The sequence below is a fragment of the Aquila chrysaetos genome, chromosome 26 (genome assembly GCF_900496995.4).
Source record: "Aquila chrysaetos chrysaetos chromosome 26, bAquChr1.4, whole genome shotgun sequence".
Taxonomy (NCBI): Eukaryota; Metazoa; Chordata; class Aves; order Accipitriformes; family Accipitridae; genus Aquila; species Aquila chrysaetos.
The window spans coordinates 351,843-379,344 of NC_044029.1; the positions used below are offsets into that span (position 1 = coordinate 351,843).

The window sequence follows — 27,502 nt, forward strand, 5'->3', positions numbered from 1 at the left end:
GTCACTTCGAGCAACAGAATAAAGACTCCCTCTCTACCTGCAAACCTGCAGTTACTGAACAGGGTGAAGAGAAGGGTGAAGGTCACAAGGGCCCAAGGCAGTGTTATCACCAATCCTCCCAATGAACTAGGACCAAAAAAAGCTCTAGTAAGAGTGCATGCATCCAGAAGATCAGCTGGCTGAATGACAGGTGTGGCAGACAAGGTCTTCACACCTTTCGCTGCGGTAATCTCTGATGATCAAGAAATTACTGAGCAGGGACTGAATTCATCTGACAAAGTTGAACAAGAGTTCTGCAAGCAGGCTTGCTAACCTAATGAGGAAGAACTGAAACTAGGCATGGTAGGGAATGGTTCTCATAACCCGAAGCTGAAGTATGGGAGGCAGCGAGGAAAACATCTGGGGGACAGCATGACAGGGAAGGTGCTTGCTTGTACTTTGTGAAAGCATCATGACTCAGGGTTCATCATCATCTCAAGTATCTGTAAACAAATGCAGCACAAGAAACAAGAGGAATTACTAGTCCCTGCACAACTGCAAATGTACGATTTCATTTGGATTAAGAGAGACATGGTGGGATAGCTGAAATGACTAGTGTTGCAACAGATGAACATAGTCTGTTCAGGAAAGACAGTCTGGAAAGGGTAATGAGTGGTTGTTCTTTATGCAGAGGAGTGCCCAGAGCTTTGCCATGGGACGGGTGATTGAGCACTTGTGGCCAAGGAGAACGCGGCAAAGCAACACGGGCAGTGTTGTGCTAGGCACTCACTACAGACTACTTGATCAAGGAAAGTCAGTAGAGCCATCTCACACAACCACAGGCCTTAGGACTGACTCATGGGTGTACTTTAACTGGAAGGGCTATATGATTGGGCACAATCCAGGTGGTTTCTGGAGTGTGCTGAAGATAATTTCTTGACATAGGCAATTGATGAGTCAGCTGGGGGAGAGACTCTGTTGGGTTTGTTGTTCACAAACAAGGAAGAATTGGTCTGGGACATGAAGGTCAAGAGTAGGTTCACCTGCAGCAACCATGAGACCGTGGAATTAAAAATCCTGCAAGAAGTTAGCAGGATGAATACTATTACAGTCCTTGCCCTCAGGTCAGCAGATTTCACCTTATTCAGGACCTACTTAGTCATATCACAAAGGGAGCTGCCATGGAAAGCAAAAGGACCCAGGAGAGCTGGTTGTTCTTCAAGGACAGCTTCCTCAAAGCATGAGAACAGTTCATATAAATGTGCAGGATGCAGAGCCAGCATGGAAGAAAACCAGCATGGGTGAACAGGGAACTCCTGACAGAACTCCAGTGTAAAAAAGAATTACACAGGAGGAAGAAGTAAGACGAATACAGGGACATTGTCCAGTTGTGCAGGAATGGAGTAAGAAAAGCCAAAGCTCAACTGGAATTGAAGCCAGTGAGGGATGTGAAGGGCAAGAAGGGCTTCTGTAACTACAATGGCAGCAAAAGGAAGGCTAAGGAAAATTGTGGGGCCACTGCTCATTGGGGCTGGCAACCTAATGACTGGGGACATGGAAAATGCTGAGGTACTCAACTTTTCTGTCTCTGTTTTTCACTAACAACTCTCCCTCCTAAGTTCCTGAGAGCAGATCGAGAGATGCTGGCAGAGTCTGCAGAAGTGAAGTCCTATCCACGGTCAAGGAGACAGAGCTACGGAACACTTAAGCCAGGTGGATATAGAGAAGTCCACAGGAACAGATGAGATGTACCCAAGAGTGCTGAGGGAGGTAGGCTGCTGGCATTGTGAGGCCCCTCAACCATCTTCATGGCAACCAAGGGAAGTTCCTGATGACTGGAAAAAGGGAAATGTCGCAGCCATCTTCCAGACAGCCAAGGAGGATGATTCAGGGAAACTACTGGCTGGTTGGCCTAACTTGACATCTAGGGAAGGTTATGGAAAAAATCCTCACAGGAAGCCATTGCCAGGCACACAAAGAAGAGGGAGGTGACTGGGAGTAGTCAGCTTGGATTTAGTAAGGGCAAATCATGCCTGGCAGACCTGGCAGCTTTTTATGATGGGCTCAAAGAATTGGCATCAGTGGTATATAGTCCAGCTTAGCACTAGAGGCAGTCCTCAGGGATCCACACTGGGCTGGTGCAGTTTATCGTATTTACTAATGACCTGGATCTGTGGGCAGGAGATCACACTTGGCAAGTTCACAGATACAAACTGGGGGGAGTGGTAAATATTGTGGGCCATAGCTGCTATTCAGAGGCACGCTGGCAGGCTGGAAAAATGGGCTAACACAAAATGCAGCAAGTGCAAATACAAAGTCCCACATCATAGAATAACCCTATGCAGGACAGGCTGGGGGTTGACTGGCTAGAACGTAACTTTGTAGAACAGGGCCTAGATACCTGGTGGAAAATAATTTGAACGTTAGCAGCAGTGTGAAGCAAGTTCAATAGCATTTCAGGCCATATTAACAAGAAATGCGTCCAGTCCGGTAAGAGAAGTGATCCTCCTTTGTTCAGCACTTGAGAAACCCCTACCTGGATCATTACGTCCAGCTTTTGGATCCCCAGTACTAGAAAGGCACTGACGAAACCACAGCAAGTCCAGCGGAAAGTCACCAGAAAGGCAAAGGGGATGAAGTACATGCTGTATATGAGCAGGAGATGACACAACTGGCTTTGTTCAGCCTTAACAAGTGAAGGCTAATTGGAGATTGTATCACTGCCTTCCATTACATAATGGGAAGTGAGAGAAAAGATGGAGCCACTACTCTTTAAGGTGCACAGCAACAGGACAGGAGGCAATGGACACGTTAGAACGCAAAAGATTCCAATCAAGCAGAAAGTTTTTCCCTGTTGAGGCTGTTTAAATATTAGGATACCCAAGAAGAAGTTGTGGTATATCCACCCTTGGAGATGCACAAAAGTAAAATGCCAAGGTCCCTGAGCCATCTGATATAATTGGACCTGCTCTGAGTAAGAGGTAGGAATAAATACCATCAGAGGGTTTAATTAAAATTACTCTGCAATTCCATCATCTTCCCTGTTGCTCTTTCACATACCTTTTCCAGTTCTGTGACATCTTCTTTGATACAGGGAGGGAGAAGGAAACAGGATTATAAAAAACATTTAAGAGCTTGGTGTCCCATAGTGAAGTTTTCCTCAATTTCTTAATTTATTCCCAGCATTCTTTATCTGCTTTCTTCAACTGCTACTATATCAATGTTTTCACTATGCTTCCTACTATAATCCTGGAAAATCATTCTTGAATGGTGAGTCAGTTCTATCTTCCTATCAAGTTATGAACATTTTCATACTCATCTGTACCACTTTGTAGTTAACCACAATGAGTTTCATCTGCCATTTTTATATCCCAGTGATTCAGCATTGTAAGATTCTTCTACAGCTCTTCACAATATCTTCAGCAAACTGTCACCTCTCCAGTCACCCTTCATTTTAAGTAAATTATTAATTCTGTCACACAGCATGGTCTCTGGAACAGATCACTGTAGACTTGCATTCCATTCTTCAAATGATTATTTCCTCCATGAGGACTTTCCATCTTATCCAAAGACAGTTCAGTTTCCAGAAGTTCTTGGTAAGAAATCATTTGTGTTTGGACACCCAAAAGAATGCAAATAAATCAGTCACGTCTTCCTTGTCATGTGCTGTTTTGGGTTTGTGTGGCAGCGTCTTGGTAGCGGGGGAGGGGTGACTCCTGGGAGAAGCTGCTCGAAGCTTCCCCAGCTCCAAGTTGGACCTGCCTCTGGCCGAGGCCATCAGCGATGGTGGTAGCGCCTCTGGGAGAACAGATTTAAGAGGGGAAACCTGCAGTGGGGGAGGAGGTTGGAGTGTGAGAGAAACCCCTGTGCAGATACCGAGGTCAGTGAAGAAGGAGGGGAGGAGGAGCGCCGGAGGAGGGGATGCCCCCGCAGCCCACGGTGAGGCGGCAGGCTCTTCCCCCCAGCCCCGTGGTGAGACGGCAGGCTGTCCCCCCCAGCCATGGCGGGGAGCGGGGGAGCAGATGCCCACCTGCAGCCCGGGGAGAGAGGAGCCCACGCCGGAGCAGGGGGATGCCCCCCAAGATGGCCAGGACTCCATGGGAAAGCCTGCGCTGGAGCAGGCTGTGCCTGAAGATCAGTCCACAGAAAGGACCCACGCTGAAGAAGTTCATGGAGGAGTGTCTCCCGTGGGAGCGGGAGCAGGGGACAAGTAAGGAGTCCTCCTCCCCCTGAGGAGGAAGGAGCAGCAGAGACAACGTGTGAGGAACCGACCCCAGCCCCCATTCCCCGTCCCCCTGCACCACTGTGGGGCAGGAGGTAGAGAAAACCGGGAGTAGAATTGAGCTGGGAAGGAGGGAGGGGTAGGGGGAATGTGTTTTTAAGATTTGGTTTTACTTCTCATTATCCTTGTTTTGATTTGATTTGTAGTAAATTAAATCAATTTTGTTTTTTCCCCAAGTTGAGTCCATCTTTTGCCGTGACCATAACTGGTGAGTGATCCCTCCCTGTCCTTGTCTTGACCCAGGACCTTTTCTTTTTATTTTCTCCTCCTTATCCACCAGGGCCGGGGAGGGGGCAGTTGTGAGCGAGCAGCTTCGTGGTGCTTTGTTGCCAGCTGGGCTGAAACCACGACATGTGCTTGTTTACTTACCCAAAGATCTTCCGTCACAAAAATCCTGAGTGCCAACGTAGCCTTTGTATTTACTAATTCTGCTTCAGAAAAAGATTCTATTAATCTGCCCATTTGAAGAAAGTCTTCCAGTACCATTTTTTACATCATTGTTTAGCCATGCTGGTTTTCATCTGGGCTTTTTGAACTGTACTTTTTCATTAAGCAGCTTGCACCTGTGCCACCAATATAGCATCTTCAAATGATCTCCACACCATCTCCAAAGATTTAATTCTCACAGACTCTTTCCAAAAGTTAACCTTTATCTTCTAAGATAACTCTTGTCTTCTTATACAATTGTTTCCTGCCCCTGCAACCTCTCTGCTATTAGCTTTGTTACTGAAAAAATGAAATTGGCAAAAAGACTGCAAGATTTTTGTATTAATACCATGTTAAATTTAGTACAAAATAGGTCCCCAAAAGATTTGCTTGAAGTATTTCACAGAAGGTACTATTCAGAAAAATTTAAATTCCCTTCTCTGCAACTTGATGGGCAAGCTTTATGAAGCTTAGAATGCAGAAATTAACAGATGACTGCTGGTTAAGGACAGAACATGCTTCACAGTGGCCAGTTTTCATTTCATTAACGGTCTCAGTTACAGCCACGCAACTGTAAAAGTCATAAACTATTATAGCCAATAAATAAAACAACTAGTCAACAGAATTTGTCCCGTCACCAAAACTGAAAATCTGAAAAAATACTGCTGGATACAATCATTTTAGACTTCTGCAAATTGTAGTCCAATATTTAATATTCACTTCTGCGTTTTTCCTCCAGAGCAAAAACTACTCTGTGACCAGAATGTGTTTTCTCATTGGGTAAGATGAAAAAAAAAAAAAAAAAAAAAAGCAACCCTGATATCTTAATTTCATTCAATTCAAGTGAAAGAACCCTTAAACTGCAGCAAGAACAAGGATCATCAATTTATTTGTAATGTACACTTTATAAAAGGGACTTGTAACACACTACAGCTTTGACACAAGTACACACAATGTTCTTTCGCCCTGCAGCTCCCATCTCCAAATAGTTTCTGGAAGACTTTAATTGCACAAGAATGGTATCACTTTTGCAATCTCAGTGCAACACCTAACACCTAAATAGGATCCTCAGAAGAAACTATGGAATCTACCTTTTCTCTGTTTAACTGGCATAAATTTTAAAGGTAAATACCAGAAAAGAAGGAAGAGTCTGAAACACGGCTGAAGAGACATACTCTTATCTCCCTCTCTCTAGTTGTTTAGAGACTGAAGACTCAGAATGCCATCACACATTAGTGAAAGACACTGTTTCGTCATTAGTGAAACAAGAGTTGAGAAACTATGGTTACTAACTTGCCAGACGCTGAAAGACACCTGAAGCTTGTTTAATCTATGGAATTCCTACTCAGTCAAGCGTGTTTAAACACATTTGCACTACCATTGTCGTCATTTCATAAAAGCTATGCAAGGTGGGGAGAAAAGAAAAAAGCCACCCCAAGATCATTTGAAACAACAGCTTTCTTAATTGCAGACAGAAGAGCAGTGTCAACTTATCTGTAATTTATTCATCTGTTTTATTTTCAGAAGTGCAATAGTATGACAATAAGTGCCCTATGTAAAAAATAAACAAAAAATCCTTACAAAACTGTATGACAATAATAGACTATAGAGGACATCCAATTCAGTTTAACATAAAAAAATCTTCTGCTAACTACAAGAAGAGACTGAAGTACCAGCTTACTGCAATCAATGCTTTCAAATGTTAATCAGTTGGCACAGTCACCAGATAAAAGGTCAATAAAACCCACTATGATTTAAATGTATAAAAGCTATATAGCATGAAAACCATACATGACTTGCGTTTTTCATGAAACCTTTCCAACACTGTCTTTTGGTGAAAAAAAGAAATTTGAAACAAATGGGACTTGTGGTATGCCTGGATTACCAGCATGTTTTTATTCTTACTATTTATTTGCACGTTAAAGAAAGTCGAGATCCTTTCTTCCCCTCAAAAACAGAAAATGAACACAGTTCTCTTCTCACAAATCCTTCTATTTCATGTCTGGCAATTACTCATCTTCCCTCTTCTTCCACCCACCACACCACCCCAGTCCGCAAAAAGTATGAGGAAAAAAAAACCCAAACCAAACCAGATCTTGAAGATGACAGTTTCTTGGTGTTAGCTTCATTTTTTTTCCGGGCCTCAAATTCCATCCTTGAGAACTGTAAGACTACGTAACACAGAATTGCTGGGTAAGGCTGCCTTTTTGATTTAGAAACATCACAAGTGTGTCATTCTAAGAAATGAACAAAATCCCAGACTTGAATCAAAACTACCCATTTATAAAATTCTTACCTGGAAGACTTGACTTGTTTGGTAGTATTATTTCAGCACGTTCCTCCTTCTCATCACAAGCATCCTCTTCATCAGACAGTACTAAGAAAGCCTCTTTTGGCAGACTTTCACTGCTTTCCTGCTTGGATGGTGAACCCAAACAGTTGTCTATCTTCTCTTCTAAGTCTGGGACTGTGTCATCCACTGGAAGCAGAGAACTTTTAGAAAAACAGCTCAGTTCGTCTTCAGCAGGGGCTAGTTTTTCCAAAATTGGAATAATTTCATCTGTTTCCATAGAGTCAGTATTGTTCAAGATACTTCCACTTGGCTCATCTATTGTCTTCTGAACAGTGGTTTCTGAAAGACCTGCAGGGATGCCTTGTTTGTCCTTTGGTTCCTGGTCAGCTTCCATACTGCTAGAGATGGCTTCTTCTCCAACAGCATCTTCAACAGTTCCTTCCTCAGTCCTTTTTGCCTCACCAGATGAATTGGAAGTAATAGTTAAGTCATTTGCTTCTCCCTTCTCTTCAGAAGAGTCACTGATACCACAAATTGATTTACTTTCACCTTCTGATGGGATGTCACTCTCTCTTTGGTCCAAATGATCTTTTGTATTATTTTCTTCATGGAAGTTATCTTTATTGCTACCAAGCACTCCATTTTCAGCCTCACAAGCTAAAGCAGTATCAGTATCTTTATCTTGCGCAGGAGTAACATCCTCTGGAGGCAGCGTTAGTTTGGGTTCTATGTCATTGACTATGTTCCCTGCCCTAATTTCAGGGCTTTTCGCTTCACTAATTTCATCAGAAGTGGTTCTTCCTTCTTCAGAGTTAACACACAAGTCCACTAGGCCATTAACTTCCCTCTTGTCCTCCATACAGTCTGTATTGCCTAAAGGGGAATTTAAATCAGAATCTCCATTCTCATGCTTTCCATTTAACAGTTTAACTTCAGTTGTCTTCAACAGCTCCTCTTTAACCTTATAGACAGCTTCGAGTTGTTGTCGATCACTTACTCTCATGGTTTTTCGTGCTTTAAAGACTTTTTTCTGAGGTTCATCTGTGCTATCCATCTTGACCCTTAAAAAAAAATTCAGAAAGAATTGTGAAGGTAACAATTTATTATCATCATATGACAGTGTTCCTAAGAAAGACTGTAGCATTTAGCACATTTTAAAAGCAAACCGGTTTAACTGCATCTACAAAAACAAAGAAACACCTGACAACATACTTAAATTTTGTTTGTCCTCAGAAAAAGTGAATACAAGTTTCTATGTATGCTGCACAAACACATGTATGTAAAGATCACCGAGATCACACTATAACGTTATGTAGTAATATTCTGACCACACATTTTAGACCAGTCGTCTCATAGTATTATTATAGCAAAGCCACATAATGAGGTTTTCTAGCTAGAAACAGATATTGTGTAAGAGCCAGCAGCCTCTCTTCTTATAAAAAGTAAGAAATATTCTTGGTCTACCAGTTTACATTTATCTTTCCAAAACTATGTAATTTCACGAGTTTCAAATAGAATTAACGACTGGGGTAAATGACAAGATTTTTATATCAAGTAACTTTTAAGAAAACTTCAATATATTGAAAGAATTTCTGAATGTGTTATTAAGGTACTTTTTTTCTTCTGTAGAGATAAAATAGACATTCAGTCTCCATGTTTATACAATGGTTAACTGAACTTGGGTTTTTAGAGCACTTTCATTCAATTTGCAATAATATTTTACTAAGACCATTTGTGCTCATAAAAACTACATGTCTTGTAGCTCCTTTTAGAAAAACATCCTTTTTCAAGGAAAACTGATGGGTTTGCCCTCCATATAATTTTATTCATTCCATCCACTCATGCAAATATTAAGAAAAATAAGAACATTAATATATAAAAAGTTAAGAAAAATGTTGTTCAAAAATCTACTTTATCAAATCAATAGATGGAGTTAAACCCAGCAAGCATTACCTAGGAAGTTAAAATAATTTTGTTGAAATACAACAAAATCTTATTTCATTTGCTTCCATTAAACAAAACAAACAAAATCCAGAGTTTCTTGGTTTAGAACCCAGTTTTGAAGGATCAGATATTATGTAACAATATTGTTCAGAAGCAGAAAGCAGTTAAGGAACTTGTTATATCCTAAATGAAACTCAGCAACTAAGATCTTGAATCAGCTGATGCTAACCAATTTAACTCTACTGAAGCTACTACACCATCAGAAATTACTCCTGTCTAGGATATGGCTTTTCTTAAGTTTCTCAAAACATGCAAAAATTCACTTGGGTAACAGTACTTAAAAGATATTACAGCAAGTAGACAAAAAGAAAGAAAATAAATCAGGCAGTTATCTCTATACGAATTTTATTTTATTTTTTCCACAAGCACCAGATAAGCGAGTGTTTGTACCATTGATAAAGCAGAATTATTAGACAAAGAATGCCTTTTAAGTATTTAGTACAATTCATTTTGCATCTTCCCCCCAATCCACTTTCATTCACAGAGATGAGAAATTCATTAACAAACTGCATTTTGTCTTTTCAGATGGGGTATACTTTTTAAAAATTATTTTTTGGTAAAAAAAAGCAGGACTACCGCCAACCCTAGCTCAGATCAGCGATGGTTTTATACAACCAAGTCGTAAAATTCACAAAACAGATTCCACAGCCTGTAAGTAACAGTCTGGCTACACCCTCTTTGTAACTAACCTTGCCTACAAGTTTTATTTAGGCAGCCGTAAGATCGCCCTTTAGCCTTCTCTTCAGCACATTAAAGTTGTAAAGCTCACTTAGCATCTCATCATAGTTCATGTGCTTTAGGCTTCTATAATTTTGTTAACCCTCTGCTGGATCCTTCCTAGTTTACTTGGAAGAGTTTATTGATTAAGGAAATTATTTAACATTTATGCATTGCCCAACTACAATATTCTATGGTAAGATATGAATATATATTCTAAGGTACAATATGAATTCAACTATCAAGACAAACTCTAAACCTCACACTCGTGTCATACTGTACTTTACAATTATAAGGCTTCTTTTACGCTTAGTTAACATGACCTGACAAAAATATGAGCAAAAGAAAGCAATATGATTTAAAAAAAAAAAAATCCCCATTTTGCATTTCCTATTAACATAACATTGAGATTCCTTTCCACTTTATTTCAGTTCTTTTCTGCATGACAACCTAGAATCCTTGTATTTGAGTAACTGATGGTGCTTAAACAACACTTCGATTCACACCTCAGGAACAGATGAACAAATCTTCACAAAAGGTTGTATCAGCTATAGACTCTCAATAATAACCATTAAGATGTGATTTTTGCCAGTCTGAACTAGATTTTCTGAACGGGATTGCCTATTACTGCATTGCCACTAGTGGGAGCAAAGTAACACCTACAGAAACACTGATCTGAAACATCAGTTTACTTGTTTTTAGAAGACGTTCTCATCACATAACCATTTCCAGTCAGATGAAATATGAACTGCCGGTGAGCTGTTTATGTCTCTCCAGAGCTGCCTACATGCTAAATACGGTATCTTCATATTCCTCCAGAAGAGAATACATTTAACACAGTAATTCTAGTCCTGAAGTTAGGAGAAGCATATCAAAACCTCTAGTATTTCAGAAGTGCGCGTGCAGTTTTTGAAGGCACATCCCTTCTTTCTTCCCAAGAACTTAGAATGTAAAGCACATTTTTTTCACATCACTATAAAACCATATATCATGCTGTCACATAATAGAGTTATCATCATCATACTCACGTTCCACGCATATAATCCCCTACAACCAGCATACATACTGTTACAGATGTATATTTCGTATTGGATATTTGGAAAAAATTATCCAATTTGGAAAAAAAAAAAAAAAAAAAAAAAAAAAAATTCCAGGCTTGGCTAACTTTGAACAATTCCAAGAGCTCCTAACAGGTAACCAGATAGTGAGAGTCTTCTGTTAAAGTAGTACAAGGATACAGGGCCTTTATATAAAAACTAAGACAAGTAGTTTGACCTCCCAGACTACAACAGTTTCTTTTATAAGTATTACCCAGAATTTAAAAGTCCTTATATTACAAAATTCACAATCCTACTTTTCCTATAACCAAAAGATATACTAACAGATCAATAAAATGTTCACAACTTAAAATCAAATTCATAAGTGCGTCACTTGAGTAATCATAAAATACAACTTCAAACAAATTAATATTTTCTGCTCTAGCTTCTTTAAGCATCTAAGCAGCCTTTCACTCATATTTTTAACATGAAATAAAATACAACAAATACAGAGTAAAATGAAGGGCACTTCCTCTTTACATTTGCCAAGAACAGCAGTCTAAAAAAACAAACAAACAAACAAAAAAACCCCAAACATCAGAATACCTTTATATTGATGCTTCCTTACTTTTTTCTTAAAAAAAACACTGAATGAATAAGCTTGAATTTCCAATATATTTCAAAATAACGTTTACTTTGTATCTTAGGATATTATCCAAAATCTAGATTAAAAACAAAGCTCTAATACAGTTCTACAGTGAACCTGTATGAAAAAAAGGCTTCTCATAAAATTCCATTGTTAGATGGTTATTTAACTCGTGCATATTTTCAACTCAATCCCACAATCTTTTGCAACCAAAGAATATGCAATAAAAGCTACCGTGACAAAATTATAAGCATAGATGAGATTAAAAGATGAACGCTAAACGCCAGTTAACAGCTAAATATCATGTATCACTGCAGACCAGCCTTAAAGCATCTCCAGCCATACCCACAAGGGAGCACACTGCAGCCAAGTAACACGTTTCACGTGAGCGCCGAGTAAAAGAAGAAACAAATAAATCGGTAACCAGTCCAGACAGGTTTGGCCATACCAGTGCAAGCCAATCAGCAGCCATCTGATAAATACTGCCTTCTAGTCTTTCAAAGGGGTAAGGAGGTTGCCCTTCAGAGAGCAACTCCAGAGCAGGTTACGTGAATTCAGTCTTGCAAAAATAAAACATTTAAAACGAGTCATGTTCTAAATGAATGTATGTTCGTAGTCTTCCTTTATACTTAGCAATTAACACAAAGTTTAGCTACGTTTGCTATGCACTTCCCTCATCTGATGCTTAGGTATTTTCAGTTTTTACTCATCGTGTGACCAAGTCACAAGAAAGAAACAAGTGGCCGAGGCACCAAGCCAATGGAGGGGCACCTTTTATTTCAAAGAAAGGTGTTTGTATGGTGCAGCACAAAATGACTCCTGCATGTAGAGCTAAGTGTGTAAGGCTTAAATGCTGTAAATAAGGTGGTAGGTTTTGGTTCCCTTTTTTGTTTTGAATTTTTTAAACACAATAATCAATTCTGAAACACCAACACACACAAACATTGCGTATATTTGTTTAGATACCATTTATGAAAATTTCCTTTTTAAACTTGAAAGTCGTATATACTTCAGCATCAGAGACACAAACACACCATTAGGCACCTCCCTCCAGTAATATTTGGAGATTTCTTTCTCACAACCAAATGTGTGCTACACGGCAAAACCAAAACATGCCAGTGCAGCTAGAAATACTGAAAGGATTCCTCTCTCAGCAATTAAAAAGTTTTCCCTCTATTTCCCTTTCTTTTTTAAATTGTTATTACTCTATAGAGAGATCGCAGCTCTAAAGCAACAAAGGAAGGTATTAGCTTAGCTGCTGTGGATTAGCCTATAATCGTGTGCTCACATGAGCAGCCCCAAGAGCTGCTTGAAACGTCAGCCAATCAGCGAGCAGCTGCCTGAATCCTGCCTGGTAACAGGCAGCAGACAAAGAGAAAGTCATGGAAACAAGGGGGGGGGAGGGGGAAGCTGGAATCTAAACAATAGTGCACAATGTGGTTTGCATAATATCACCGGTCTAGAACAGCATTGGCACAGGGTTCCTGGAGTGCACGCAGTGCTAGCCAAAAGCACCACAACCATAAATATTTGCCAAAGCACGAGAACTATATGGAGGAAGTAAAGCCTTTGATCAAGAAAATCAGTGCTCAAATATGCAACTCTACTTAAAATATATCATAGTCAAATCAAAGAAAGCAAGGCAGCAAATGGCCAGGAGTATTTTGTTCTAGATGGAGAGTCCCAGACAATGGAAGTGGTGAAGAGAACCTACCTTTGACGTAGCGGTTCATAAAAAGCAGTTTTCAGTTGAAATCCTCTATAGCAATGTTGATATAAATTGTCAGAAATTTAAAAACTATTTTCAAAAAAGAAAAAAAAACCTACTTATGATCTACTCTTACAGAACGTGTGCTAAAATAGCGTGCCAATAGTTTGTTTTTCTACCACTAATACAAGTCTACTTATCTGACAATGCAAGATACACACCACCAGCTTACTGAGATCCATGCACAAATAGTTGTAATATGTATGTAACAAACAAAACAGAGGACGTGTAAGTGCAAACAATATTCCTTCTAGCACACCACAGCTGATTTGAGTTTTGCTCCCTTTTAGGCTAAGATTACGTTAGTGTTGGCTGAACACAGTGAAAGCAGAACGTGCCCTTTTCTTAAAAAAAAATTACATCCCCATCCTGCCCTATTTCACCTAGCGCACATACAGCAAGACAAGTTCCACCGTAATTAAAACCATCTTTAGCCTATTTCCCCGCGTTCCACGTCCAGCACTGGGGTTCGCGGTTTAAGAAACAAGCGGCACTCTCCCCCGCAGCAGAGCCCTGTAATTTGCCCAGCGCACCCGAGGGGGAGCCCGCCGCCGCCGCCGCCCCGCGGGACGCGCCAGCTCGCGGCCCTCGCCTCGGCACGGCGGGGGAACGGACTCGAGCCCCTGTCCGATTGGCTGGAAGGAGCAGCTGCACGGCAGCCAATCAGAGCGCAGCTCCTTAAATTCTACCCAGCAACAAACGTACGCGAGGCCGCCGGCAAGCAGTCGGCCAGGGCACGACCCGGGACGAGCGGCCCACGGCGCAGACGAGCGGGGTTTTCCAAGGCCTAAGAGAAAGTTGAGGGTTTTCACAGTTTGAGACCCGGAGCTGCACAAAAGCGCTAACCCACGCGTGCAGCGCACTGGGGGCACGCAGCTGCAACAAAGATTTGGTGCTTAACGTGCAGGAGCATTTTTAGGCTATTTTGAGACTACTGAATTTCTGTGATGTTAAATGCTGAATCAAAAAAACTGCTGAGATCCACCTCGGGTTCACATAGGGCTGCTGGCAACCTTTCCCTTCGTTAAATACCGTGCGGTGCCCGTGGTCTTCTAGTGTCCCAAGAGAAGCGTCAAAATCGGTGGTTTTTCACAAGCGCAATATGACTTCTGCCTTGAAAGTAGAGGCCGTTCTCCCTCACCCCTTGCAAGCTGCCTTTTGAAGAACCAGTTCAGTAAAATATTAAGTCCACATGTGTATCTATGCCTAAGCAAAACACCCAAATGGATGGTTATGGGCTTGGTAAACCAGAGTAAATTCACAGTACGGTTTCAAACAGGTTGTATGGTCTTGTGTACTGTACTCAATCGACAACTTCATGTACAAACTTCAACTATGCTCTCGTCACTTTGGCGTCACAGTCAATTAAGCAGTTGTCCTGTGTCTTCTCGACCTCCAGAGGATAATACTGCCTTTGACTTTGGCTCATGAACATGTTTCTCATACTAAATTAGTGATTTTAGAGTTCCTTTCCCATGAGGCTGCCATGCCTCATGGGAAAAATGGATTCCTCATGGGAAAAAAGGACTATCAGGCCCATTTACACAACTAAGATCTTTCATCTGCTGGTGGTTTTGCAGAATTGTCCTCACATGGTTCATCAATTTATGCCTTGATAACTACTACACATAAAATGTATGCTTTTGACGATGGAAGAATGGAAAACAAGACAGACACTTTCCTGGGCAACTTTTAATTAAAAGACATACTCCCGTTAGCCTTATACAAGCAGCTCAAGCGCCTTAGAAACACCTGCTCTTTAGCATGTGAAGCTTAAGATCCTTCTCCAAGAAGAGCTTTGTCTTTTTCTTGTAAACTAAATTTTAACAGCCATTTAGGTCATTAAAACCATAAAACCACCTGAGTGGAACTCAGCCAGAGCAACAGTGGTAGATACTGTGTTTTCTTACTTCCCACAAGTATTAGAGATTTCAACTTTCATCAACAACTCAAAACATAAGCTCTCAATTCAGCTGTAAGATCTCCAAACACTAAACAAGTACTGCTGTTTGAGATATCTGTAACAGCAGAATTCAGGTTTTTTTACAGACTGATTTTTTTAGCACAAGCTAAAGCACTAAGAGTATGTTTCTTTCTGCAAAAAATGGATTTAATTAAGTTTTATATAAAAGTTGAATTTGTGCATTTTAAGACACGTTTGTGGAATGGTTTTATTATACACAGTTTAAATGTTATACTGCAGTTCCATCTTTGGCACAGGATTAACAGTTACCACTATCCATAAATATGAGGAGGAGCTAGTAATTCCACAGAAGTGGACACTAACTGCCAGAACACATCTACAATTAAAAACTTATCCAACTTCTCATATTCCAAACTTAAAACCTTAACAATCTAAATTAATTGTTCATGTACATGCAGGCCAAAAAAATGAGAAACTCTTGTGAAAAAAAATCTTAAAAAAAAAAAAGAGGCAAGATGTTCTGTTCATGTTTAGGCTTTTCTATGCATCATAAAATACAGTATTTTTTCCTTTTATAGGTGAAATTTCAAGTGAAAATGCAACCAGCTATAGCTGCGAGAAGGTGTCACTAATGTATGCAGAACTGCACGGGTTTAAAGCGGATCTCTTTACAAGTCTTCTGTTAGATAAAACACAGAGTAACACTAGTCTAATGAAAACATTGATACATTTACCCTTAGCATTCTGTGAAGTATCTTCTAAACTAGTTCATCCATTACATATGCAAGTAAGCACAGTGATGTAACCTAGGCTTTCAACCACTTGCAACTTAGTGACATCAGACTTCAGGGGTGAGCTGTCTGATGCTAACCATGGTCCCCTGAGGTCACTTCTCACACACCAGAAGTGAAAAGAAAACTTGAAACAAAGAAGGTGACACTATATTAAAACGCTATTGTTTATCATGCAGACACATGCCTGTTAGAAGTTTTTTGCGAACGTTAGATTTTCTCAGCAGCAAAAAAGCAACGATTTAAAATGGAACTAAAATAGCAGTTGACTAGTTGGCTGTGGGAACCTGCTGGTTTTGTAAAGTATCATCAGTATTTCCTCTAGGGAAGATACCTTTCCCAGGAGGGGCAGCCCACCTGCTGCCCCGCTGGCTTGTTCCTTGCTCAGACCAGTCCTTCCACACACAAAGTCACTGACGAACTCCCACCCAGCGCATCACCTCGGACTGGTGCAGGCAGGTCTTCGGCATGCGAAGGAAGCAGCCCTTTCATGATTTCGTTTAACTGAAGCCCAGAAGGGATTCTTCATAATCTTTAGGTTGGGGGGCAGGAAGGCTATTTGCCTGTTTTCCACATGAAATGATGAATTTTCGTTCCGTGGGTGTCGGAGGCAGGCCAGCAGGGAGCCCCTGCAGCCATCTTGCCCCCTCTCCAGCTCCCGGGCCAGCCGAGCCGAACCTCCCCCGCCTGAGGGCCCGGTACTGGGGGAAATTTGCATACCCGCTCGGGATTGGCTGCGGGAGAGGTGCTTTGCATAAACCAATCCGCAACCGGGAGGCGGAGCTGCCCCAGGAGGCCCGAGCAAATCTGCCCGGCAACCAGCTAAAAATAGACCGGGCGGCCCGGCGCGCCACCGAGACGGGGCGCGACAGAGCGCCCCCCCCGGCAGTGACGCGGTGCTCCCTCCGCCCGGCCCGTGCACCCGCGGCGCTGCTGCCGCTGCCGCTGCCGCCGTCGGGGAGGGGAGGGGCTGCGGGACAGGCACCCCGCGAACAGGAGGAACGAAGGGACACCCAACCTTCGGGTTCTGTGCCAAAACTGGAGGCGTTACCTGGGGGTCTGGCACACTTAACTCTCTCAGGTTTTTGTGTCTTTTTTTCTTTAATAGGAAAAAGATTTTCTGAAGTCATTCTCTTTTCAAATCAAAACACAAACTATTATGATCTGCACATTTTCTTCTTTCTCGCCTTCGTTTCTAAACATGCAGAACAGAAACCATCTTTCTTACTCTCTTTAATATCCCACGTCAGTTTGGTGACATGAAAATGGAGTCATCCACAACAGATGTCATCCAATCCTCATTCAACATGGTCTCTTACACCTGAAGCGACAGACTTCTTTTTGGCTCCTGAGTTACCCCTCGGTAAGACACACCTCACCAGCGACACACCTGTACAATTCGTGCACTCAGACTAAAGGCAGTGTGGGATCTGGAAAGGCGAGCAGGCTGAACCAAGACAAGAAACTCTGTGAATAGATAAGGCATCTTGAGAATAAAAATTAAATACAAAATGGGGTAATTAAAGCACAAACGATTATGTAAATACGTGTTCTATTATGAGTAATTTCAGCAATGACCTACATATACAACATTTTACCATTTTCAGCCTACAAAACAGGTATCATCTACACAAGTTTCATTTTCAGTACTAATGAAAAGACAGCGTAAACTCTTCTGACTGCAGCAGAAGCAAGTACAGAGGTTTCCGCACTTTTCTATCCACCACATCTGCCCCCGGGTTTCTGTTCCATGGAACTGGTTAAAGGCAGGTCAAAGCCAACATAGTGAGATGGGTGAGAACAGCACCCAATACGCACAGGACATGTACGGCTGCCTAATCCAGGTCTTTGGCAGCCTGAAAAGCACCATCTGATGCGTAAGGTATACATAAGCACCTCTGATATGTAAAAATGTATTTTCCACAAGGCCGCTGCAATTAAATAAGGAGGGGAGGAAGAAAGGCGGCCAATGCAGATGGTCACAGAGTGACCACCAGCAACAGTTGATAGCTTTTGAATGACTCAACAGAATCACAGAAATTAACCAGAAATCCCAACAGAAAGGTTAAAGTGAAGGAAGAAAAATATCTGAATATAAGAAATCTTCAAAATAACATTAGAAGGACCCCCCCCAAACCAAAAACCACAAAAAGAGTTTGTTGTAAAAGCTACAATTTACCAAACCTTTACTACCCATACCTACTGTCAAAACTATTTGTCACAAGCATCCTCCTTCTTTAAGGGAAGGTAGCTTACTCCATAGATGTTAGGTAGCTACTGCTAATAAAATTTTACTAGCAACTGTGCCCCCACTGCCCAAAACACAGTTATTCATTGATCAGAGGCTAAATGTTTTCCAAAAGAAACTAATGTTGGGGAAGGATGGGAACTGAAAAACAAACTTACCAATCTAATAGTCCATTCATTACTAGATACAAGAGAAAAATTTAAAAAGCTTGTTTTCAGTGCTGGTAACCCACTGTATTAATACACTAAGAACGATAATGCAGGTAATTCATGTTTTTACAACAATAAGCAGTCCCTCTCTAATAAATTTCTATGGCAGTCAATTTCTTATTGTACCAAGCATACAACAGAATAAGATTTATTTACCCTAGTAAAAGTGTACAGTGGCAGATTAAATTGTCTTGGGTCAATGGGAAGACAATTATTTTTTTGTATTTGCTGCTAGGAAGAGATTTGCAAAGACAATTATTTTTTTTTATTTGCTGCTAGGAAAAGATTTGCCACATGTCTCAAAGTTGTAAAGACTTAAGAAAAATTACCCAAGGTGTTACCCAAACTGCACTTTAAACTCAAACACGTAAGCAACCAGAACATATATGATTCTTTAACTTAAGCATGCTTAGAACAAGCTCTGCAGACAGATTGCCAGACTTGAATTAATTCTTTGCTAAACTGACCAAGGAACGGGAAGCAGAAAGCGGACAAACACAAGGTGTTTTTTTAATGTAGTTCCAATCATGGAAATAAACGTTAAAAACAATAGAACTAATTTTGAAATGGGTTTTGATGACAAAGAGTAACCTGAAATGGTATAGATTCTTGATGTAGTCTTCCTTTCTAGAACCTCCAGCGTGCCCCTCTTTTCTCACTATACTTGCTGCATCGTCAGTAGACTTATGATCTCACTACACTCTATTTGCCCGAGTGGTTTTGAGACCAAATGCAACATCTTAGATTTAATTCTTACCGTATAATAGTCTCTCTTTTCTCATTAGTATCTTCTCGACATGCTTTTAAAATTAAATGCAAGTAGGTATAAATTTTGAAACAATGTCACACTAGTTCTAAGTGGTACAGTTGTATTTATCTGCATCAGCAGCACCTTAAACAAGCAGCAAGGCACGATATGCCTTATTGATTTCTGAGGTGCTGACTTACACCTAATGCCAATACGCTCATGTCAATTCAGTCATATACTTGGAAACAAACATACTTGAACCACAGGAATGTCCTGAAAGCAATCACTAAGTTGAGGGGAAAATCCTTTTGTACTTGGCTCTTAAAAAAAAATAAATTAAAAAGTTATTCTTCCTATCAATGTTTTTGAATGAACATTAGTAACAAAACTGCATCCACTCCACATAAAGTGTGTTGATACTACATTACACAGTACACAGTCACGTTTGTGTATGAAGGATAAAATAAACAGAGAATATGATGCAAGCACTGGTGAGGTTGCATGTGAATTCAGATCACGGACCTCAGCCACGTTAAAGCTAACTTTTTAGTTTAACTCGGCAAATACAAAACAACCCAGCAAGTAAAAAAAAAAAAAAAAAAAAGCCTCAGCCCAGGTCAGCTGTCTGATGCTGTTAACCATGCAGGTGCTTTTAACACTTAAGCCAGCACAAGATGGGGCAGAAGGGGTAACAGAGAACAGCTTCAAGACTAGTGTATTGCATACCAGCCTTTCAATACCAACTTACATTAGCTGTACAACTACAGCACTGAGCTAGACCAGGGAGCTTAACCTCCAGATACGTATTTAGTAGGATCAGTGCTTTGTTAAACTCAGCTCCTTGAACTAGCTGACAAAACAATCACAGGAACACCAGGGCTGCTGCACCAGAACATGCAACAGAACAGCCTTTAGTTTTCCAGGTGGGCATGTATGAGTCAAGGACTTGCTGTAACGGACAGCCAGACCTTCCAGAGGTTGACAAAGCACTACAGGTGTCCCATAAAGTCAGCTTCATCTGGTTATTCAGGCTTTTTAGGGACAGGGCAAGGAGGCTATTCCCACAATGAAATATATTTGATACCTTCAAGTATATGTCTTCTTAATTATTTTTAAATGCTCATAACTACTCTGACATAAAAGCAATAGGTGCAATAATATTTACATATATAATAATATGTAGTTATTTCTTGAAACCTTCAAAAATAAAGTGCTGTAAAGCAGCAGATTAAAGATCTAATTTAACTCCTGGTTTTGGACTGTACTAGATTATACAGTGGTGGAAGGACCCTGAAACAGTCATTTCTATTGGACAGAGTATTAAGAAGAAAGGGAGACAGAATTTGCCTCTGCTCTATGGACAATACCAAGTTCCTAATGTGAAGTTTTATTTAAATACTTCCAGACTTATGTGCTCAATTACAGATAACAAATGTTGATTATACTTGGTATTATGAATTAAATACCATGAATAATAGTACAGAACATATGGAAATCCATACTACCCCATCGTTTTAAAAACATTTCAGTGAACATCCTGCAGTACGTGCAAACATTTTATTCTCTATTTTAAAAAAGAAAAAAAATATTTGTGGTGGCTCATATAAATATATACACATACTAAGCTTTTTGCCAACTGACCTAATGGTAATCAAGTATGTTTAGTATTACTAAACATTACTTTGGTCCAGTTAAATGCATTTCAGCTGTAGAAATTTCCTGTGGAAATTCTCTACTCACTAATCTATTTGGATTATCCATTAATTTAGTGACTTGGTCTCTATTTTAAATATACCAGAAAAATGAATTAAAGAAGAGTATAACTCACAGCTGGTTTGGATGGCTCTACTTAATATTCAGCTATCCCAAACAAACACAAAGTGTTACCATCACAAAGTTGAGTATTGCATCAACTAAAAAGGTCACACTGCTGAGAAAAATCCATGTATAGTGTGCCAGAGTATCCTTAAGGGAATATAACTATTGAAGATTGAAATGGCTTAGCCTAAAACTAATTACATCTTACATAAACATGATTTGAAAAATTCATGTGTCTGCATTTGATAATCAAAGAGAATAGTTATTTGTGACAAGGACCGACAGGGAGAAGTAACCCCTGAAGGGGTCACAGATTATCCCAAAACTCAGAAGAAAATGTCTAATCTTTAGCAGAGGTTAACAGCATTGAAGCATTTCTCCCCTCCCCCCACCCCCCATAATTTTTGCTTACAAAGACAGAAAACTGATTTCCCTGGCCCTATTCTTTCCTGAAAATAAAAACAAAACAAAACAAAGCTTGAGAAACCATATCAGGAAAAAAAAAAACAGAATAAAAAACCCCAAACACTAGTTCTGCTTGGCATATACCAAACAATTGGAGTTTTTGCTCATCTAAACCTCTTCACTAAGTATTAAAGACAGCTTACAAGTAATCATTTGTGGTTTTTAATTACATAGTACAGTATGACTTCACAGTAAATACAAATAATAAATGTACCTTCCTGTGCAGCTTATCAGCATTTAATATCTAGGGATTACAATTAACTTGTAGAGATTATAACTTCCAAGATAATTTGAAAATACACACAACAACAAAGAATCTAACGTAAGCAAACTATAACGTAGCTGTACTAAGTTGCCAAAAGTCACCTACAAATACAGTAATTCAAATTTGATGCAGTTTTCCTGTCTTGGGGGAACTAGTATCCAATGACCAATCCGATCATTTGGGGACACACGCTTCAAACAATAACACATAGAAGTAGAGAAGTTTCGAGCACAGCATTCCAAATACACCTACTGGGGAACTAGTTTGGATTAGATGACTCTCTCCTTTTGCTGGTTACCAGCAGTCACACCTGTCTTCAAACCAGATATCAAATACTGATCTTGAACAAGGTATGCAGAAATTCTGTCACATTTATAATACTGAAATAATTTCCAATAAATATTCTAGATATGATCATTCTGATCTCAACTGATTGCATTCACTCCTTGAATCCCTAAGGAAGAATTTCAAACACTGCAGTACCAAATCTGAAACCAGGTACAGACAAATTGTGCATGAATTCAACAGCAATTCAAAAATGCTGTTAAACAGATGAAAATAAATTCTAATATATAAAAAAGCCAATAAAATTTCCCTCCAACAACAATTTTAAACAAAGCTGGTTTACCCTGTTTATCTTTTCTGTCCTTACACACACTTCATTGAGATCAAATGTTTCCCAGACTTAAAATTACTGGAGAAAGAAAAAACATGTAGTTCATGCAAGAAGTGGAAACATGGTAGGGAGAAGGAAGGGACAGAAAGAGAGACAGAGAGGAGATAGGAATCTTAATTCTAACTGCATTATGAAAAAATTTAATTATGACCGGAGTGAGCAAGTAGTCAAATTTACTTTTATTGTGCTTGGTACTTTATGACTCCTTTGCTAAGAAAGACTTGGCTTATTCCTCTACTGAATGCATGTATCTTGCACTTATTTTACTGATGGAGAACTGAGCTGTAGAAAAAGAATGCTAACTGGCTTACTCAAGATCAGACAAAAAGCCTGGAAATAAAACCAACCAGCCAACCACAACAACAAGAACACCCCCCCACCACCATTTGCAACTCTCTAGTCTTTCCTACTGTAATTTCATTTATGCCTTGTCTTGATTAAAAATAACAGTAAAACACCAGTAAACTAGTTACTTTCCAAACTCAGTTTGTAATATCAGGTCTTGCATTAGATTATTCTAAAGAAAACTGATGTTCTCTGAAAAAATAAGAGTGACATCTACCCTTCTTTGCCCACATTTATTTACATTTGTAGCCTATTACCACAACCACTTAAGCCTGTGTTTTGAGTCGGTGCAGTACTCTAAGGTGCTTTGACAAATATAATGAAACTAGGAAGATATTTTATTTGATACAGTTAATGCAAAAAGGACACACAGCAAAGACTGCATTTGGCAACACTCCTGTGCCATTTCTTGATTTGTAAACATCTTGTAGCTGCATATAATAGAAGCCTAAGATGAACAAAATGTTTTCAGAATATTTTACCTTGGCGGAGGGAGGGGGCAAGGGTAAACTCCTAGGCCTCTAGCACTTAAGCTTTTTTGGAGCCTAGTTCCTAGGCTATCCTACAATTATTGAAGGTTCCTAGTTATTCTACATGACAATTGGTAACATTAAGGAACTACTTAGGTTTGCTTTTATTAGCAGCTCTTTCAGAAAGATCAAGCTGATAGCCCACCACTGAAAACAAAAAACCCCAGTATACTACATGTGAAAATACAGAAAGATCAACAGTGTGATCATTAGTACCTTTCTGAACACTTTTCTCAGTTAGTGAAACCTGTAGTAGAAATAACCTGAAGAACTGATGTCTCTTTTTTCCATTATATGCCTGGATAACTAAACTGAGTCTTCTGTCCCTCAAACAAAATTAGTATTTCAGCTGTGCTAAACATAATTGAAGTAACCTGTGCAAGTGCCACCAATGCACAGATTTAATTTTCACTATTGGACAGCATCCTCTCTGGATAGGTCAGTACTAACTAGTTCTAAAGAGAAGCAGTATAAAGATGAGCATAGCGGCTCCAAAAGATGCAATGTAAGCATTTACACTTCTATTCTCTGTTACCACCCAGAACAAAAAGGCAAAATGAAAAAGCTTTATTTCCATTGATACCATTGCAGGCTACCTTAAAAATGTGGTTATGTGCAAGAAAAAACAATAAGCAGGCAGAAAAAACATACATGCACACAAAATCAGGAAGTCTTTTCTACATATTTTCACATTAAAAAATAAAACTATGAAAACAGGAGATTGTTCCAGTTCTGCATAACTTATTCTTGCCAATACAGGCTTTGGAATTCTCCCAGAAGAGACAAGAAAGCATCTCCTCTGGCTTGTCCAAAGTTATACATGTGTCAATTGATGAGCTGACTGTTACTAAACAGAAACTATTGTATAAAAGCCCTGCCTCTACCTCAGTAGGAACACCAACTTGAGATTCCTCCTACTTCTATCCAACTAACAATTTTCATAAATCTTGTAGGAACCAATTTCAAAGTTTCTATAACTTTGAAGTTTGGCTGAAATCCGTTGGTGGGTAAAGCAGCATGAAAAGGAATAACTTTTGTCTCAATATGAAAAAGATTTTTTTACAGTGAAAACAAGGATTCACTGGAACAACTTCCCAGGGATGTGGTAAAATCCCCATCACTGGATGCTTTCAAGGTAAGACCGGACAGGGTGCTACATAATCTCATCTAGGCTCCCTTTCCCAAGGAAGGTTAGACCAAATGATCTTTCGAGGTCCCTTCCAACCTGGGCTATTCCATGAACTTAGCCATAAGACTGATTTTTATGACCGAAAGATCAGCATTAGCTGCCAGATATTAAAAAAAAAAAACCCTCTAAAATGGGACTTTTAAAGGTGGACAGATGGCTAGTCCACCAGTCTTCTGAAGGAGTGTTACATCTTCAGCAACAGAGCAGTAACTGCAGAGTTGAAGAGGTACCTTTCAAGCTAAACAATCTTCTACCAATAAGCTAAGCCATTAAAAAAAAAAGTATTCCTCTGAATGTTATATACATACACACACACATATAAAATGTATTTTATATACCTTATATATTTTGTATTTATATCGATATATATGGTTGGAGAAAATGTGATCAGCTGGCTTACAGTGAGAAAAGTCTAGAAGATGTTAATTAGGTTGTGAACTTAAGGATCTAGTTTTATTTGCATAGGATTTTAAACACAATTCTTGTATATGGAAGCTGAAAAATACATACAAACAGTAGAAGATCAGACTGAAATAAGCAGAAGTGAATACCAAGTACCTGACTTCCCTTTCTTTGGTCAACCAATACGATTGGAGCTTCATTTTGCATCTTCTTCTTGAATTCATTTTTTGACTGTTTACTATTCTGACATGGTGAGATAAACCATTCATTCAGTAAATGCTGGTGATAAAAATATAGAGAAATATACTTGAAGATGCTGCAAGGAATACCAATTTTAACAGGATCTTACAAAACTCTTCAGATGCAAATAGATAAAGACAGTGGTTTTAATACTTAAGGGTGAAGGAGAAGTAATGAAAAAAAGAGGGTATGCGTCAGAATTTGTATTTATGAATACCCTACATTACAACATCGTTGTTTTAAGGGCAAGGTACACTGCAAGCCTTAAAGATCCCATTTTAGAAGGGGAAGGTTATTTTCAGAAGTCCAGACTAGGGGACACTGAGCAACTGACAGAGACTTTAAAGCGCCTGTCAAAAACACAGCACTTCTTTGGGTGGTTTTTTTTTTTGGTTTTTTTTTTTTTTTTTTAAATTCAAAGAATTCAAGTGAAAACATCAAGATAAACTTAAAGTGCAAGGCGATGGAATGCATTTTTGATTCAGAACCTCACATCTACCAAACTTGTTGATTAAAATGAGTACTGTTAGAATTTCCACAAATTTAGACTGTGCTTTCATACATAGGTTTCAACCTTCACATCCCATTTATTCATCTTAGTCTTCCACCTGCAAAATTTCATTTCAGAAGAACGTTCAAAACAGTTCACAAGTTGCATAACTAGGAAGCTAGATTTCAAAATATGTTTGCACTAGGAAATCTTTAAGTGAAGGAAAGAAGAAATGAAGCTGCTGCCAGTAGGGTTTGCAGAAATTCTCTAAGAATGCACAATACAGTGAATAAATGCACAGCAGGGAGCATTGTAAGGGTCACAGATGATATTAGGGCAGACACAACAAGAAAAAAATAATTGAAAGCAATTTATCCCCAGATACAATGAAATATTTTTTTCTCCCAGTTCTGCTACTATAGCCTAGGCACAACTAAACCAGTATAATCCTGCCTCAAATTCTGAAGACAAGTCAAGGAACAGAAATACAAGAGCTTATTGGTACTACAATACAAAATATAATACCAAAATATTTGATAGAAAGTGTTGTTTACCACTAGGAAAAGATCAACTTGCAAAATCAGTTTTATTGCCAGTTGTTGTTTCCTATCCCTGACAAAGGTAGTTTGAAGCATCACCAGAATGAGAAGAAATCATTATTGAATTTCATGAGGTAAATTAGCTTCTTTAGACATCCTTCTTCAGACAGGCTCACTTTACAGCAGCACCGCTGCTGTAAACACTCACTGTATTCATCTGTGGCCACCAGAGACTACCACAGTTGCTAAGCAACATCTCTTATTTTCGTTTCATCTCCATTTTGACATTTGCCATTTGGGAGTATTCATTGGAACCTAATGCTCTTTTAATAATCTCCATCTCGTTCCTCTCCTTTTCCAAAGACCTGTAATGCACTGATTGCATAACATCAGATACCAAATGAAAAAGTGAGCTTTTCACAACTGTTTTATGAAATGCAATCAAGTAGATTTTACAGGGACCAGTGAGTGCTTTTTCTTTATGTATGGGAATCTGCCTATACAATTCTGTTTTGGTGATCCTCTCCCATGAAGACTTCTTTCCCCAAGTCTGCACACTAAGCCATCAAAAATCAGAGGTGGGGGAGAAAAAAAAAAAAGAAAAAAAAAGAGAGCGAGAGAGAAGGAAACGCCTCTTTTCTCCTATGCTTTTCTAAATATCTATGTGTATCTTCTGCAGATAAAATATCTTAGAATATTTGTATGGGGCAAGAAACAGCCATCATAGTGCTGCAGAAACCCCACTCAGTTTCAGCAGCTGTCTTGCCTTTTCTGATTTCTAGTTTCTCCACTTAAGGTAAGCAAGAACAGAAAGTAAAGACTTTCATAGTAACAACAGAAATAAAAAATTCAAACCATAGAGCAATTAGCATATTATCTAGATTTATTCTACTCTTGGAATACATACACTTCATAAATGAGGTTGCACCCTCTCAGTCAAAGAATATAACACAGGAGCCTATACATGTTGTCCTTCCCTCTTACCAGAAAAGGACCAGTCTAAACAACCTTCAGTGACCCTACCAATATGCAGACATCAAGCAGCAGATTCCACAATGGCAGGAAAAGAAAACAGACTGCAAAAAATCCATGCGGTCAGTGTATTTCTGTGGATAATATTGCTATGAGGTAACTGCTCCTTGAGAGACTGCCCACACAGATTGTCATCTAACCCAGAGGGGCTTCCTACCGAACAATGCCTTACAGGACAGCATCCTATGCCCCACACGGTTACTCTGCACACTTTGAATGTGGTAATAGTATTCAAAAGAGGCAATGACTTCTCCAGAACTCTAGCAGAAGAAGCACCACCACTGCTATGCAGCACCACCCTATATAGTTTCATCGATGTTCATACATAGAGTCCCATTCTCATAAACTCTCTCCCGACCTTATTAAGTAGCATTTAAGCACTAAGAAGCATTCCTGATTGTCTTGTAGTAAGGGTTCTGTTATGTGAACTGTATGCTGT

General features: G+C 39.5%; 1 protein-coding gene across 13 annotated transcripts in view; it reads right to left on the reverse strand.

Annotated features, from left to right (window-relative positions):
• LOC115336368 (activating transcription factor 7 interacting protein) overlaps positions 1-27,502 on the reverse strand; it is a 118,852-nt gene that overhangs the window by 54,035 nt on the left and 37,315 nt on the right. For 10 of the 13 annotated variants that reach the window (XM_030003208.2, XM_030003207.2, XM_030003196.2 and 7 more), the window contains one exon: positions 6,984-8,041. In XM_030003208.2, coding sequence (XP_029859068.1) covers positions 6,984-8,034 — 1,051 coding nt within the window. In that variant the 5' untranslated portion in view covers positions 8,035-8,041. Of the gene's footprint in view, positions 1-6,983; positions 8,042-13,098; positions 13,706-16,201; positions 16,275-27,502 lie in introns of those variants that run through there. The other 3 variants (XM_030003205.2, XM_030003206.2, XM_041120582.1) reach the window with 3 other exon arrangements.